The following is a 15,122-nucleotide window of genomic DNA, read 5'->3' as shown; positions in this document are numbered from 1 at the left end:
TTAGCCCTCACCATACTCGTGAATCTTTCCCCCCTATCCATAGCCTCCATGGTGTGAAAAAGAAATGTCCATTCCATCCGGTTGAAGGCCTTTTCGGCATCCATGGCCAAGACTGCTGCCGGGGTGTTAGTCAAGGTAGCTTTCTCTATAAGGTGTCATATACTGCGCGTGTTGTCTGAAGTCTGCCTATTTTGGATAAACCTTGATTGATCAGATCCGTTTGGGAAGTAAACTATCCAGACGGGACACCAGGATCTTAGTGTATAATTTTGCACTTATGTTAATGAGGGCTATGGAGCGGTATGACCCACACAGTGCCAGATGCTTACTGGGCTTAGGGAGCAGGACCACTTCAGCCTATTCCATAGATGGGGCCATTTGTCTGATCCCCACAAAAGAATTGAACCAGGGTAACCAAATGTTTTATAGAAACTGCCCAAATAGCCATGCGGCCCCGGGACGTACCCATCAGCAGTGACAAGACAGTGGCCCTCACTTCCTCAGGGGTGATACTCCCATCCAGTTCTTCCCTTTTTTCAACTATAATATTCTGTAGGGGCATCTCTCCAAATATTCTTTTTGTGCCCTCTCCTGCGGCGACTCAGTTGCGTAAAGGCTCGAAAGAAATTCCGTAAAGGCGTCCATAATGCCGTCATTTGAGGTGCACTCCCCTCCCTGCCCTGCTCTAATCCTTAGTTTGGTCCTGGACGCTGCCTTCTTCCTCACCGGTCTAGCCAAGAGCCTATCCACCTTGTTGGCTTTAATGTAATATTTTGCTGCAGGTATAGGAGGGATTGTTCTGCCTTCCTGGTTTGGAGAACCTCAAGTTGGCCCCTAATCAACCTATATTCTTTCCTGATTGCATTACCTGCATCCTTCATCTTGGCCATTACCAGCTTAAGCCGGTCCTCAAGTTCCTTCTGCATCTAGTCCCTCTGCCTATCTCTCTGTTCCTTTCTAGCGATTAGTTCCCCCCTCATGGTGGCCTTAAACGCGTCCCATACAATGTGCCCTTCCGTCCCCTGAGAGCTGTTTGTAGAAAAGAAATCTGCAATCCACCGCCTCATGTCATCACAAATTCCCCGATCCATAAGCAGGTGTTCTGGGAACTTCCATTTCCAAAGTCCTTGGTCCCCCCTCCTCCTGTGCAGAGAAAGACTGATGGGCGTGTGATCCGATATCGCTATTGCCCCCAGCTCTACCTCTCCCACCGGACCCAAGACAGTGCAGAATATCCACACAATCAATCCTCGAAAAAGACCTGTGGCTGTGGGAGTAGAAGGTATCTCTCCCGTCAATCCTCTCCCTTCAATTCTATCCATGAGTCCACTAGAGCCAGCCTCCCCTAACCTTCCTCTATCATCTTGGTCGGGCCCCCTGTTTATGGTATATACTTGCAGTCCTATCTTTGTCTGGGTCCCAGGCCAGGTTAAAGCTCCCGTGAGCACTATCCTACTCTACGCAAAACTGTTGAACTTTGGCTATGACGGTCGTCAGAAACCCGTCCTGCCCAGTGTTGGGGGCATATACTATTGCTAGAGTGTACCCTCTCCGTCCCATATAACATTTGCCATGACATACCTTCACTCTGGATCCCCCTTAGTCTCTAACAAGCAGTCCCGGCTGGGCGCGAAGAGCCAGCACTACTATGCCACGTTTACCCTTAGCATTGGCCTAAATCAGCTAGGAATACCCTTTCAACTGAAGTTTAAGCCTGTCAGATTTCTAAATATGCGTCTCCTGAAGCGCTACCCAGTGTGGCCTTTCCCTTCCCAGAAATTGCACCACTTTTCTCCTCTTTACTGGGGAGTTAAGACACAACATTGAGAGTGATCAACTTAAAGCTTGGTATTTGGCTATGAGATCCTGAGCTTTGGTCCCCATTTCCGTTCAGCTGTCACTCCCCCCTCTTCTCCCTCCCCACTCTGGTCAGGCTCATCCACAATCTAACCCCCCCCTCCCCGGTCTTCCATTCTGGGAGCTGAACCCTCTTAAAACCCCAGAGTGAACTTGTGCAGGTCCCCCTAGACACATGACTGAAATCCAGATTAGACCTGTCCACCTACCTATCCCGACCCGGTCCCTCCCCTTATCAACCCCTCTCGGGTGGTACATACAAGCATTTCTGTCGCCCCCATGTTTCATCAGCGTGGTGAAGTCTTTTGAGTCTCTGGATGAGAACCCTCAGCTCCTCCCCCCTCATCAAGAGGTGGAGGGGGGTTTGCTCGGGCCACTTTGGGCCCGTTTTTTGGCACCTTTCTTTGAAAACTTTGTCTACTCCCAACTTTTTATCTTGAGCGGTTCTCACCCCTCCTCCATCTACAGGACCCTCAGACCTTCCTCGCATGTGGTGACTCAAGGTTTCCCCTCCCATCTAACAATAATCCGATGGGAAAGAGCCATTTATATTGTACTTCCGCTCGTTGTAGAGCTCGCACCACGGCCCCATCGCTCTCCGCTTCACCAGGGTGACTTAGGTTAGGTCCAGGAATAATTGGAGCTCCGATCCATTGTAGTTGATTGATTTAGCCCTTCTGGCGACTGCAAGCACCTTTTCCTTTTGCCCATACTGGTGCAAGGCAATCACTACATCCCTGAGTCTGGCCCCAGGCTCTCCTCTCTTAGGCCCCACTCTGTGTATGTGATCCAGCTCTAATGTAGACCAATCCTCCTCCTCCAGCAGAACATGCTCCGCCATTTCTCGCAGGTCCTTATCCGCCACTGCATCAATCTTTAATTCTAATATCGGATCTCCTCGATTGGTTCTCTAAATCTTCACTCTGGATCTCCACGTTCTGCATAACCCTGGTCTACAAGCTCATCAATCTTCTGGGTGTCCTCTGTCATGTCTTGCATTGCGTTCTCTGCTGCATCCATCCGCTCTTCCTGTTTCGCTATGTCTCCTTTCACTTCCTGTAGGGAGTGTGAGAGTTCTGCACGCGTCTGGCTTAGATGGGATTGAATGGTTTCTGGATTCTTATCCCAAAAGTCCTGAAAGCACTTGCGGAGGACCTCTTGAGTCCCCACTTGATCCTTCATGGGTTCCGCGATGTTGCAGGGCTCCTCCTCACTGGAGGGTCCCTGAACCCACCCAACCCCCATCGCCACCCAGTGTTTCCCTCCTGTGACTTTTTCACTGACTTGGGAGCCGCCTGCAAGTCCTACCCCTTGTTTTTGGATATGTGTGCAGAACAGACGGGCAGAGGGGGGGTGCGGGGTCCAGGCCCCTCCTCTCCTCCAATCCCCCCATTGTTCACCTTGGCTACCCTGTCCGTTGCCCCAGGGCCACAGGGGCTCCCTCACTTTGCCTCTCTGAGAGCCCCCCATTCATTGGGGGCTCAGTGTTACTCTTCCCCTCTGCTTCCTTGCCTGTAGGCCACCTAAAATACTCAGCTTTGGTCTCCATCCGCTGTTCCTCTTGGCCATCGCTCCTGCAGTCAGACCTCTCTGGTATTAGTGGTGGGCTGGGAAGGTGTTGCCCCCCGGTTTTTCTTCACCCTTGTATTCCTGGACAGGCTTCCCGGGTCCTGTTCTGCTCCCCCTACTTGTCCAAATGACCCGTTAGGCTGGAGTGCCCCCGGCTCCTTGCCTCCAGCACCTGGCTGGGTTGGTGCCCAACTTCTCAGCTTCCCCACAACTCAGGGTTTCTTATCCCACAGGGTCCTTCCCCCCCGGTGTTACAGCAATGCCTTTCTTCAGTGGCCCCGCTTGCCCTCACCTCCCTGTGTTTGTCCCTCTGGGGAGGGGGGAGCTTATGTGGGTGTCCCGGCTCCTCAACCCCACTCCTCACCATATCTGAGAGCACCTGTGGGCTCCCTATGCTCTGTGTACTCTCACTTCAATCCGGGGGCATGGGGCGCACAGCAGGGCCCTCTCCTTCCAGGTGGTGGGTGGTTCTGGGAAAGGTCCAGTACCACCAGCTCGTTGTTGCACCTACTCCTTGCTCAATGGGGCCACCGCCAAGTCATTCAGCAGCCCCACCGCACCACAAGTCCTCTCTACTTCAGCTCATCCTCGTCGCGGGCTTCAATGGCAGATAAACCAAGACTCTCTTTCTACCAGTGGACCGACAGCACCCCTGTCCTCTCCGCTGCTGAGCTTCACACCAGAGGACGACCATTACCAGTCGACACCCACCCTGTCTGGTCTCTGCGTGGTCTTTAGCTCTTCCTCAATGCACCCCCAAGCATGCTGCTCCAGAAAAGCGTGATTTGCTCCTTCCCCATGCTGGTCGCCTACTCTGTTATCGGTTCACCCAGCTTCACCCCCAACAGGGAGCCAGTTCAGTAGGCACTGCTGGCCTCCTGCAGTCCCGCCTGCTCCTCCCCACCTCCGCTGCTCCCGATTTCGTATCCCCACTCGGGGAAGACACTCTTACTATTTCTTCATTGTTCTAGGTCCCAGGGGGCGAGAGTGCTCTCAACACACAGCTCTCCCCTCTGCCGCCATCTTGCAAGTCAGAAATGTTTATTTAAGAGAAAAAATGAAAAGAAAACCCTATCTTGCCCTAACTCAAAGGGGTTTCTCTGCCTCAACCAAAATGACTAGTGACAGTGTCAGAATGTCCAAAAACAAAAGTCCCAGTCAGAATCCCAACTCTGTCCCACACAGTCTAAGTTTAAACTAAATAAAAAGAAGATATGTGTAGTCCAAAGGAAGTGACTCCCTTCCCCAGACAGTTCTGGAATCTTCAGTTCCTCAAGTGTTGGGGAATATCTCCATTCCAGGCCTTACTTGGGCTTCTTGTAAAGTTCATCAACTGCTGGGGGTGGGGGGAGGTGTCTCCCTGCGCCAGCCTTTTTCAGGATTCAAATACAGCTATGATATGGCATTTGTAACGCGCCTATACACAAGTGTTTCAAGGCGCGAACAGTTCAACAATTGTTGGGGAAATCTCTGTTCCCTAGTTGGCCCTTCTCAGGCTTCTTCTCCGTGTCTGGGTCCCTGACCCAGATTGGCAAACCCGTTTCCTTTTCACCAGGCACAGTTGCAAAGAAAAAGAGTTTGGAGGAGACTCTGAGCTGTGGTGGTTCCCTGCCCCTAGTTGGCAGACCTTGTTTCCTCCTACTAGGTATTACGATGAAGAAGAGTAGCTCGGATGCACTTCCAAGTTGGGGTGTCACATACAGACTTAATTTACTCCCATGCCAAGTACTGCCTTAATGTAGATCACTGTCGCGGTTCTTTTTGCGGATTCTTGATTTCACACACAGGCTTTGTTTTATATGGGTGTGGGAACCAGACATGCACTGCGTGTTTTCATCAGTACACTGCTAAACTTGTTTCACTGTTATGCTAACAGTTATCTCGTTTTAGTTTTCTAAATGTCCCTTGACTTCCATCAGGGTCCCAGACCCAATCATGTGGCTTCTTCTGTTTACTTGCTCCCCTCAAGTTGCTTCAGCCACTCTACAGGTGCCCCGGTGCCTCCACATCCATCAGCGGACCTTATTTTGTGGCCCGTGATGGGCTCGGGTCGTGGGGCTTCCCCCACTTTCTTCTCTTGCCTCTGGGCACAGACGCCTCTGCTTTTATTTTTTTTACACGTGGCACCGTTCCTCTATGGGTGCCGACCTTCGGAGATGTCAGGAGCATCTTCCTTGCTGTTTGCCGCGCTGTCTCTGCACACCAGACCAGCGTGACAGCAACCTCTTCCTTTCTCAGCTCCCCAGTCTGCCTCTCTCCTTTCCTGAACGTACTCAGTCTCGCGGTTCCTCCAGGGCGAGCTTGACTTTGTCAAGTCCTTCTTCGCTTTTAACTTGGTTCTTTCCAATCAGCTGTCAAGAACCACTAAAATGGTCAAAGTGGTTCTGGGAGGTACTCTGTACTGCTCTACACCTTCTCATTACAGTGCTGATTGTAATTATGATGTTGTGACTCACTAGAGATCTTCCTCATCTCAGTACTTTCTACTTCTGGCTTACTACAGAAGAACATGGGATTGGAGGGTATTGGTGAAGAGGGATGGCGTGAAGGAGAAGTGGGGGTGTTATAGGGATACCATGTTCTCCCAATATGGTTGTCACTAGTTCCATAGGGATCTGCCCGCTGAGCACCACCCCCAGGGGGACTTTCGGATAGCGGCCTGGCCAGTTATTGAGGCCACAGGTGCAGAAACAGGAACTCAGGTGGCTCAGGTAATCAGGCAGCTGCAAAGGAACAGGCAATCAAGTGAGAATAGGACACAACTATGACAGTAAACAACTCGTTAATGTAAGGAATTAGAATTACACCTACCAAAATAGCCTGTGGAGATGTATTAAGGAAAGCCCCCCGTGTGCTCTCTCCCTATGATGGATGCCAGGGAATGGGGAGCCCAACAACAGCAAGATGACTGGTATTAGTTGCTACCTGTAGAGACCTGTGATGTTATTTGCACCTTAGAGGAAGAGGTGTTGGACTTCCCAAGCGAAGTGTACAGAGTTCCAAAGTTCAAGGGTTGATGCAAGACAATCCGTGGGACAAGGCAGTAGTTCATGAACCAAGTAACCAAAAGTATCTAAAGCGCCTAATCCAGGAGGATAATCAAAAAGCAATCCAAGGTCCGTAAGCAAAAGTCCATAAATCCAGGCAAACACACCAATAACCGTAACGCCACTCAGAAGCCAAAAACAACAGCTGAGAAGCGTGGTTCTGCGGTGCCGGCAGCTCTTTATACTGGCTACTTCCTTAATTGGTCACGTGATTGTCCACGGGACAGGTCACGTGATCGTACCGGCAACGTCGTGAGTCAATACGAACGACGCTGCTTATGATCACGTGACTGGGATGTTCCAACCAGTAATCGCGGCGGTCTGTATCAGCCGGAAAAGTTGTAAGCTGGCGTTCCCCAGCGCTGGCGTGACCACATACGCCATGGGTGCCTTTGTCTCCCCGCTGCTGTTGGGAGGGGAACATAGGTATTGGGCGGGACCGAGGAGCTATGCGGGGCATGAACGGGAGTGGGGCTGGAAACTGAAGGGGGGGCGTGTGGAAGCTGAGGGATGGGGAAGGGTAGGCGCGACAGATATCCTGGGATTTGTCACACCTCCCAGTAAAGGCTTGTCTAGATTAAACTCAAGGGGCATTGTCCTCCAAAAATATTGTTCAATACCCTTCTTTGATGCTGAACCGGTTGAGAGGTAAATGTGACAAAACACTTCCTCCTGCATAATCTCGGGTAGAATTCCCAGTCTGTCCCCTTCACCTCTAACGCAGACAAATGACCTCTGCATAGCAGCACACAGCACTAGTCACATCACTACCCATTCCATATATCTCTGCTACCCTCATACCGCACATGTACCCCCCTGTGTGTATCTCAGATAAAAAGCACTCCTTTGCTTCCCTTGTATGTGCATGCTTTATAAATCCCATACATCCCCATTGAAGCAGACCCAGCACATGACGTTCCTGTATATATATTCCCTGTTTTCAAGTATTCTGTCAAATGATTGCCCAGAGACCTCAGTCAGCTCCAGACAATGTGTTGGGTCCTTTGAGTTAAAAAGCCTAGCGCATTAAATACCCACTCGCACTCGTCGGCTATCATTCAAGGCACCCATCAGCAGTGAGATACATTAGTAGCAACTGAAGATACAATATGAAACATGCAATTCCCTTTTAGGCAGAGATTTCCCTTAGATCAAGTCAATGCATCCAGAACAAGCGTATGAATATTTGATTCCCGGCCATATCCCTTGTACCTGTTCTCAAGGCCTCCCCGGCAGGCATATTCCCATTCGGCTTCAGTCGGGAGCCTTTTTCCGGCCCAGGTACAGTAAGCCACGGCATCATTCCAAGACACATGAAGGACGGGGTGATCCATTCTGAGAGATCAGAAAGAGATGGGAGCAGGTGAAGAGGACGGGAATAAAGAGATGTTGTTTGTATAGGTAACAGGTAATAATAGCAGAGAAAAAATAGATACAGGCAACATGTATAAGACTGAAAGGTCATTTAGTTCATCTGCAATATGTCAGTGCCCCAAAACAAAATGCATCTTTTCATAGGAAACATATCTGTATGGCACAAATAGCCCAGAAAATGAGTGCAGTGATTGCATACTCATCGAATGATGATGACCTTCAGTGAATTTAATGCCTGAACTGTTTTTCAGAAATGAGTCTGTTGCCATGGGTCTCTACCCAATGGTGACGGTAGTGGGGCAGAAAGTGGGTCAATGAGACCAGTAAGAGGCTGGATAGGAGCAACAATGACAAAAGGGGCGCAGAAGAGAGTATGGATTGGCAAGCAATACATCTGAATCATTGTCAGGGTGCAGTAAGGACAGTGCAGGCCAAAAGAAGGGTAGCACATGGAGCTAAACATGCCATTAGCCATTGTGCATCTCGCCTTCGAAATGCCAGCATGCAACAGCGAGCAAGATTGGCACCAAGGAGTGATTTTACAACCCATCCAAACCAAAAAGCCCATTAACAGCTTTTTGTTCTGATCACTGGGCTCTGTTGCCCTTACAAAATAAAACATAAAACATCCCTTGACCCACTCTTCCAGGCTAATTTCCACCCAATCTCCCTTCTTCTTGCTTCCTGCTTCAGCCAAACTCCTCGAACAGACCATCACTGCTCAACTTCAGACTTTTGTAGAATTCACTGAAACTGGATCAGTCCTTCCCACAGCCTCGGATGACATTCGCTAAACTACTAGAGGGGCTGTGATTGGCCTTGTGTTAGATCTTTCTGGAGCCTTCAATACAGTCAATCTTGGGACTCTTCTTGGATATTTGTCACTTTGTTGTCATTGTTAGTACACCATCTATGTTTTTGTCCTTTCTCCGACTATTCCCAGAACCCACTGTGTCCCCTTTCTCCTCATTTCCCCGTACTCTCACTTGAGGTGTTCTTCAGGGTTCCTTCCTGTCCCCCCCACCCCTCATTCCTTTTAACATGTATATCCAAACCCCTGATTCCCTCACCTTCTCTGTTTAAGCTATCCATATCTGTGCTATGATTCCAAGATTCTCGACCGTGTCGGTGGGGGGATGGGTCTGCAGTAATTGCCTCCCATTTCTGTTCCGTCTCTCAATTCTAACAAAGCAGAGGTGGTAGTCTTTGGTGGCCCTCTGGGATGTGTGCAACTCCCATTTCTAGCCCTCTTCTGTGGATCAAAATGTAAACTATTTTGGGTATAACTGTACACTCCTGGTTCAAAGACTATTAATATACATCAATCACCCAAAGAATATATTTATTTCTATATTTCTAATAACTTTCGTATTCACAAAGCAATCTGAATCTGTTTCTTTGAAATCCTATTATATCCAAAGAGAAAAAGCAGTGAAATATGTTTCTTCTTTTCTATTGATATACAAAATATATAACATCAATCGTATATATGGAGATGAATCTGGTGGAGTCATCAATGATCCCCGGCAGTAACCTCCTCCCATGTGGCCAGGGGACGGCAGCTGCTACCTGACCCTGACGGCGGCTATATGAGGGAGGATAACAAAGGAGGAGACACCCTAAGGGTAGATGTTGTGGCTCCATTGGATGAGACATGGTATCCCCCATTGTCCCTTGAAATTAACATCCCCATGTCTAAACCATTAAGGCCCATTGTCATGTATCCACTCCTCCTTTCCTATGAAGAGCAGGGAAAATCCTTTTACCAAATCGACTTTGCCAATGCGACGAAATCACCTTTTTCAATTCCACTTGTCAATCAATCAGAACTGACTTGACATCAAAATCTTTTTTAAATCTTCATCAAATTCCATAAGTCAATCATTCAGAATGGACAGCTGCTATCAGAATTCCTGAAATACTAGGACGAAGAAGAAGGATCAGGCAATTTGGAACAAAAGAGATTGCCAATCCAGCGAGCACTCTAGTGTTTTCTGGCACACACCTGAGCCTGGGAAATTTAAGCAGCCCAAACAGAGAATGGACGACAGCTGCTGTGGCGACTGGCGAGAGAGAGCCGCACCTCTCCACGAGGAGCAGAGAGCCGAGAAGCCATGACCGGCATGGTGGAGTAAAGCACTCATCACCAGAGAAAGCAGAAACTGATGAACCGAGAGACGCTGCTGGAATGCCAGGAGCCGGTGAAGAACTCCTGTACATTCGAAGACGAAGGGAAACAGCATTTCGCTTACTGGAGCCAGGAGAAAAGCAGGCGTGTCGAGTGGATGACGCGGAGGACCAGCGAACGAAGCAAAGGAGGCTGCGAGAATGAAGCAGACAGGATACCAACGCCTACAGAAACTGTTGAGTCCTCACAAAAGCAATGGGGACACCGGTGCTTATCAGTGAACACAAGTGTGAACACTTGAAAGTTACTTACCCGAGAGTGAGAAGAGAAGAGAAATTGACGTATTGAAAAAAGGAGCATAAGAAACAAACAAACCTTTTTTCTAGTATGTAAATGTACACAGTCCTAATACGAAGAAAGCAGAAAGAAGCTAATATAGCAGGAAAATAGATCATCTAATACTATATACAAACACCTTTGGGAGCGGCCGAAAAACCTGAATGAACAGTAGTCTTGTCGGAGGAGGATACCAGGCAGTCACAAGTGTGTGAATCAGAAGTCCTGGCAGGGGAGTATACCAGGAAATTAAAAAGGTTTGTGTTAAACAAGAAAGAAGCCAAAATAGTTATAAGTATTGCACTTGGCCAAGAGAAACCCAAAGAACTGTTCTTGAAAGAAACCAAGATTGTGAAGTCAAGCAGTTGTTGTGCAAATGATTTACTTGGCCAAGAGAGGCCCAAGGAACTGTTTATGAAAACCTCAAGGAGTAAAGTGGAATCCAGGGGAAGGGAAATGCCCTCTGGAACCAACAACTTAATCTTTGAAGAAACGTTTAAGTAATTTATTCTTCCTTTATGAACACTTTTCTAAACCACTTGTTAGTTAAGATTTTCATAGAAATGGTAAATCTTTTCTACATGGGTCAACCTCAGAACCTTTTGCTTTACTAGTGGGATATTTTCCTTAATACCTCTATAAGTGGGAACCTTTTTCCGCCCTCACAGAATCTTTTACTCTTTTTATGGGTGTCATTTTTTTGACTCTCCATAGTGTCTTTTTAAAGTTATCCTCTTTAAAAACTTCTTGGCAATAAGTGCCTGTTGTTGCTGGGTTGCCCTAGGGGCTCCCATTTTTAAACTTTCTCTGGCTAATCTTGAGAGAACTACAGTTCCCAAGGGTTGAAAGGATCTTTGGATCCCTTTTACATTTCGTTAGGTGAAACCAGAACACCCCACCTTATGTGGAGTGCTGGGGAGATACAATGTATCCCCTTTCACCCTAAAACTGTACCAATTCTGTTACAGCAACTATTAATTTTGTGCACCTTTACTGTGGGCTGTGTTCACAGCTGCAGTAAAGGCATCTAAGGGTACTAATTTTACCAAAATGGCCCCAGTCTTCATTGTTCGCCATTTTTAGTGTTTCTTGTCCTTTCTTGTTCCTTCCCCTGACATCCACGGCAGGGGATTCAGTTGCGTGATTTTTATCTTCTGCGGGAGTCCCTTGCTGCCCAGGCTCCAGTCTGTCTGTGAAGGCAGGAAGCGAGGGAGGAGTACAAAACTCTGCATCTCCATTGTCTTCCTCCTTGCCTGAATGGGGACAAATCCCAGTGCGGGGCTGGCTGTCCTGATTGGACAACCAGACCGCCCCTTCTTATAAAATGCAGGGAGAGAATTCAGAAGTTGTATTATAATTCCTTTTTAAATACTGCGAACCTGGAAGCTGAAGACAAGTCGACCACTGGAACCGAAACCCAAGAGGATGATGAAGGAAAAACAACTGAAACGATTTCCAGCGACCAGAAAGCGTGCTATGTACCAAGAGCCTGCTGTAGCCCTTCCTTCCAATAGAACTGGGGACTCGGAAACCAGCGACCCTGACCCAGAGCCTGGTGAGACCCACTAGACTCAAGAAGACCTGCATTTTGAGCTATCCCACGCATTGCTGCGACCTTGCAGGGCTGAAATACCCCAATACCCTGGGACCTCAAGCCATCGTGCGGTACACGGTCTCTTGAATTCCGAATCCCGCTGAAACTTCGTGGGCATCCTGGTGCATCTCCAGAGACACGAATAGAGTCTGAAAAGTCCCCTCAACAGAGTGCTGGACCTTTGCAACAACGAGTATTCAACCGCGATTTTCTGTCTTCTTCTGTGCTCCTTAGAAAGGTGGCAAATCCTCGGAACTGTATTCAACCATGAGGAAAACCTTGCCTAGAGCCTTCTCAGTTGATTCCTGCTGCAAAGTTCCTTCTGAGGTCTTGTTTTCAGTCACCACCACAAGGAATCTACCGACCGGGTAGTTGGCTGCAGATCCTGAAGTCCTCCGGATGCAAAATATTCTTTAATGCTGAGGTACTGTGTTGACTTGGGTATGTACTTTCCTTAAGTCTGTTAGGATTTTTGTGTAGCTGAGGGTTGTCTTCTGTGATGGGGAGGCCTCTCATCCAGTGCACCCAGTCCCACTACTAGAGACGTGCTAGAGTGTCTTCTGCGAAGCCACTGGACCCTCTTCTAACTCTAGAAGTAAAGTACTCACCTGTTTTCCTAGTCTCCCCCAAGGACTCTGAGTTTTGCTACTTAAGAACCTATTCTGACACTGTCTTTTGGTCACTAGATCCTAGTGACCCCCCCTTCTGCCACTAGGAATATTCATGCTCCAAGAATAAGGGAAAGACTTAAGGGATTGGGCCTTTTGCCTGGAAAAGTAAATAAGTGTTTAAAAGTTACTTGCTTGAAAAAGAGTTGGTTGGTAACTATCTCTAAGAGTGTTATGTCCACATACTCAGAATATAAGAAATGCACCAGTCTTGTAATGTTGCTTTACTCAGGTTTAAATTGGTGCTCTTACTGATGACACGTGTTTCGGCTACTGAAAGCCTTCCTCAAATCAGGGCTATTTGCATGGCTTTATAGCTTTTTTACAGTCACAAACGTTTTTAGGTTTAAAACCCAGTCATAAGGGTCCAACCCCTGTTTAGTGCACCTCCGACGTCCCTCGCGTTGGCTCTGTGCCTGTAAAAAAGCTATAAAGCCATGCAAATGCTATTAGCCCTGATTTTAGGAAGGCTTTCAGTAGCCGAAATACGAGTCATCTGTAAGGGCACCAATTAAAACCTGAGTAAAGCAACATTACAAGACTGGCGCATTTCTTATATTCTGAGTATGTGGACATAATACTATTTGCTAGGTGGTTTGTAGACTCTTTTCCCACCCAACTCAGAAAAGACGCGACAGTGCATATGGATCTAATTGCAACCTGAAAACAGTAGGACTAAGGAATCACGCGTCGCCTGACAGACTAGCCTCTCAAAAGGAGTCCACGTGTACATAACTCGAAGAGTGAACAGTTACAAAAGTTCTTACTTACCTTGGATGTGTGATGCACTATTCTCAAAAGTATGGCTAACATCTTTCTTTCCTTAGAAACCGTTTTGCCATTCTAATAGAATGTAGATGTGAAGTTATATTACTCACCTGTGATTAGGTTGTGCGCCTCTTCCCAAAAGTAATGTGTTGGTTTCATCAGATTATTCCTGTTAGGATAATTGTATGAGTGTCCCCCAACTGGGTCTTGCTTCCCCCCGACTTGCTGCTAGCCTGTCCAGAATAAGTCTGTATTCGTTTGCTGCCTACATAGAATAAATTTGAGTCATTCAGTAAAGTGTAACATTGGGTTTTCCTTTCCCTGTGCTGTTTAGACAGACACAAGAAGAGTCTTTGGTTCTAACTGTCCCTCAGAAGTCATACACAAGTTACTTGTATAGCTGGAAAAGATCTAACCTGGATTCCATTGTGAGATTTAAAAACTTTATGGGTTTTACTTACGTTGAGTTAGCGGTGTGCCATCCAAAAATAAGTTACAAGAGTTACTGCTCATCTCCATCTGTCTTTCACAGATGTCAAAAGCAACTGTAATTGAATATGTTTTACTCACCTAGTATAACTGTGTATTATTACAAAAGTAGTTACAGGTTTTTACTGTTCCTGGAATAAGTGTTCCACTATTCACAAAAAGTATATTGTCCAGTTGACTGATTAAGTGATTTGTACTGAGAGTCACTGTACAACTGGTAGGGTCTACTGCCCATGAATTATTTAATGCAATTGTGAAAGTAACCATTGGTTTTTACTCCCCAAGAATAGGTGTGACCTATACTGAATGTGTATGGAAAGGTTTGACTTCCCTAGATCTACTGTTCGGTGTTCCAAATAAGGTGTATGCTTTGGTCTGTGCACCTTCAAGCATAGTGTTGTGTTTTGATCATTGTGATTACATATAATGTGCGATACTACTTATTTACCCCTAGATTTATCTGGGCCTACATGTATTTAAATAAATCCTTTATTTTTACATACATTGGGGCCTCATTACGAGTCTGGCGGTAACCGTGGCTGAAATTCCAGCAGGTTACCGCCGGACTCGTATTACCATTCCACCTCCGTGATTCCCGGAATTACTGGGGCATTACAACCCCGGTGACCTGGGAATTCCGGAGGCAGAATAAGGTAAATCCCCATTTCCAATGAGTCCCACAGGACTCAATGGGAATGGAGTAGTGGCAACACCGGCACCATCTTGTGATGGTGCCGGTGTTACCACGTCCACCTGCAGGCGGGTGGTGTTAAACCCGCCAGGTCTGACCTGGCGGGAATGACACCTCCGCCTGCAGAACTCGAGATCACCCAGTATGGGAACAACGGTGGCAGCGGATTTACCGCCACTGTTATTTTCATACCGGGTGACTCATAACGAGGCCCACAGTGTTTCTTTGGACCATTTGTATTACAATTTCATTTGTACTGATTCTACAGCTCTCTCTACCTCCCTCCTAAAATAAGCCTGGCTGCTCGGTCTATGCTACCATGAACTCAGGCAATACAGCCTTATACTAAGAGTGGAGTCTTGTACTGCCTCCGTTGAATGGTTTTACTAAGCCCTTCGTTGGACTTCAGAAAAACTGCCCTAACACCACTCAAGGTTAAAGACACTTCCCTCTATCACCTTTGAGTTAAGTGTAAGGGTCAGAACAGAACTTTGGACACAGGCCAGTTTTGTTTTTGACATCCTGACATGAGAGAGTCTTAGTTTAAGGTTAGGGTCAGAGAGGCCTTTTCCCAACCCCTTTAATTTTCAATAAAAGACTT

The 15,122-nt window shown here is 47.4% G+C and overlaps 1 protein-coding gene across 3 annotated transcripts in view; it reads right to left on the bottom strand.

The window, feature by feature from the left end:
* Positions 1 to 15,122, bottom strand: part of SUMF1 (sulfatase modifying factor 1) — a 901,271-nt gene that overhangs the window by 317,751 nt on the left and 568,398 nt on the right. For 2 of the 3 annotated variants that reach the window (XR_011301918.1, XM_069643507.1), the window contains exon 5: positions 7,686 to 7,808. The exons of the other annotated variant lie outside the window; for it this stretch is intronic. Coding sequence is in view for 1 of the 2 variants with exons in the window: in XM_069643507.1 (XP_069499608.1) it covers positions 7,686 to 7,808 (123 nt within the window). In the remaining variant the exon portion in view is untranslated. The remainder of the gene's footprint in view (positions 1 to 7,685; positions 7,809 to 15,122) is intronic. 3 annotated transcript variants of the gene reach the window in all.

This window comes from Ambystoma mexicanum, chromosome 2p (assembly GCF_040938575.1).
Source record: "Ambystoma mexicanum isolate Mex_15411 chromosome 2p, UKY_AmexF1_1, whole genome shotgun sequence".
In the NCBI taxonomy this organism is placed as follows: Eukaryota; Metazoa; Chordata; class Amphibia; order Caudata; family Ambystomatidae; genus Ambystoma; species Ambystoma mexicanum.
This window is presented reverse-complemented; position numbering and strand designations above follow the sequence as displayed.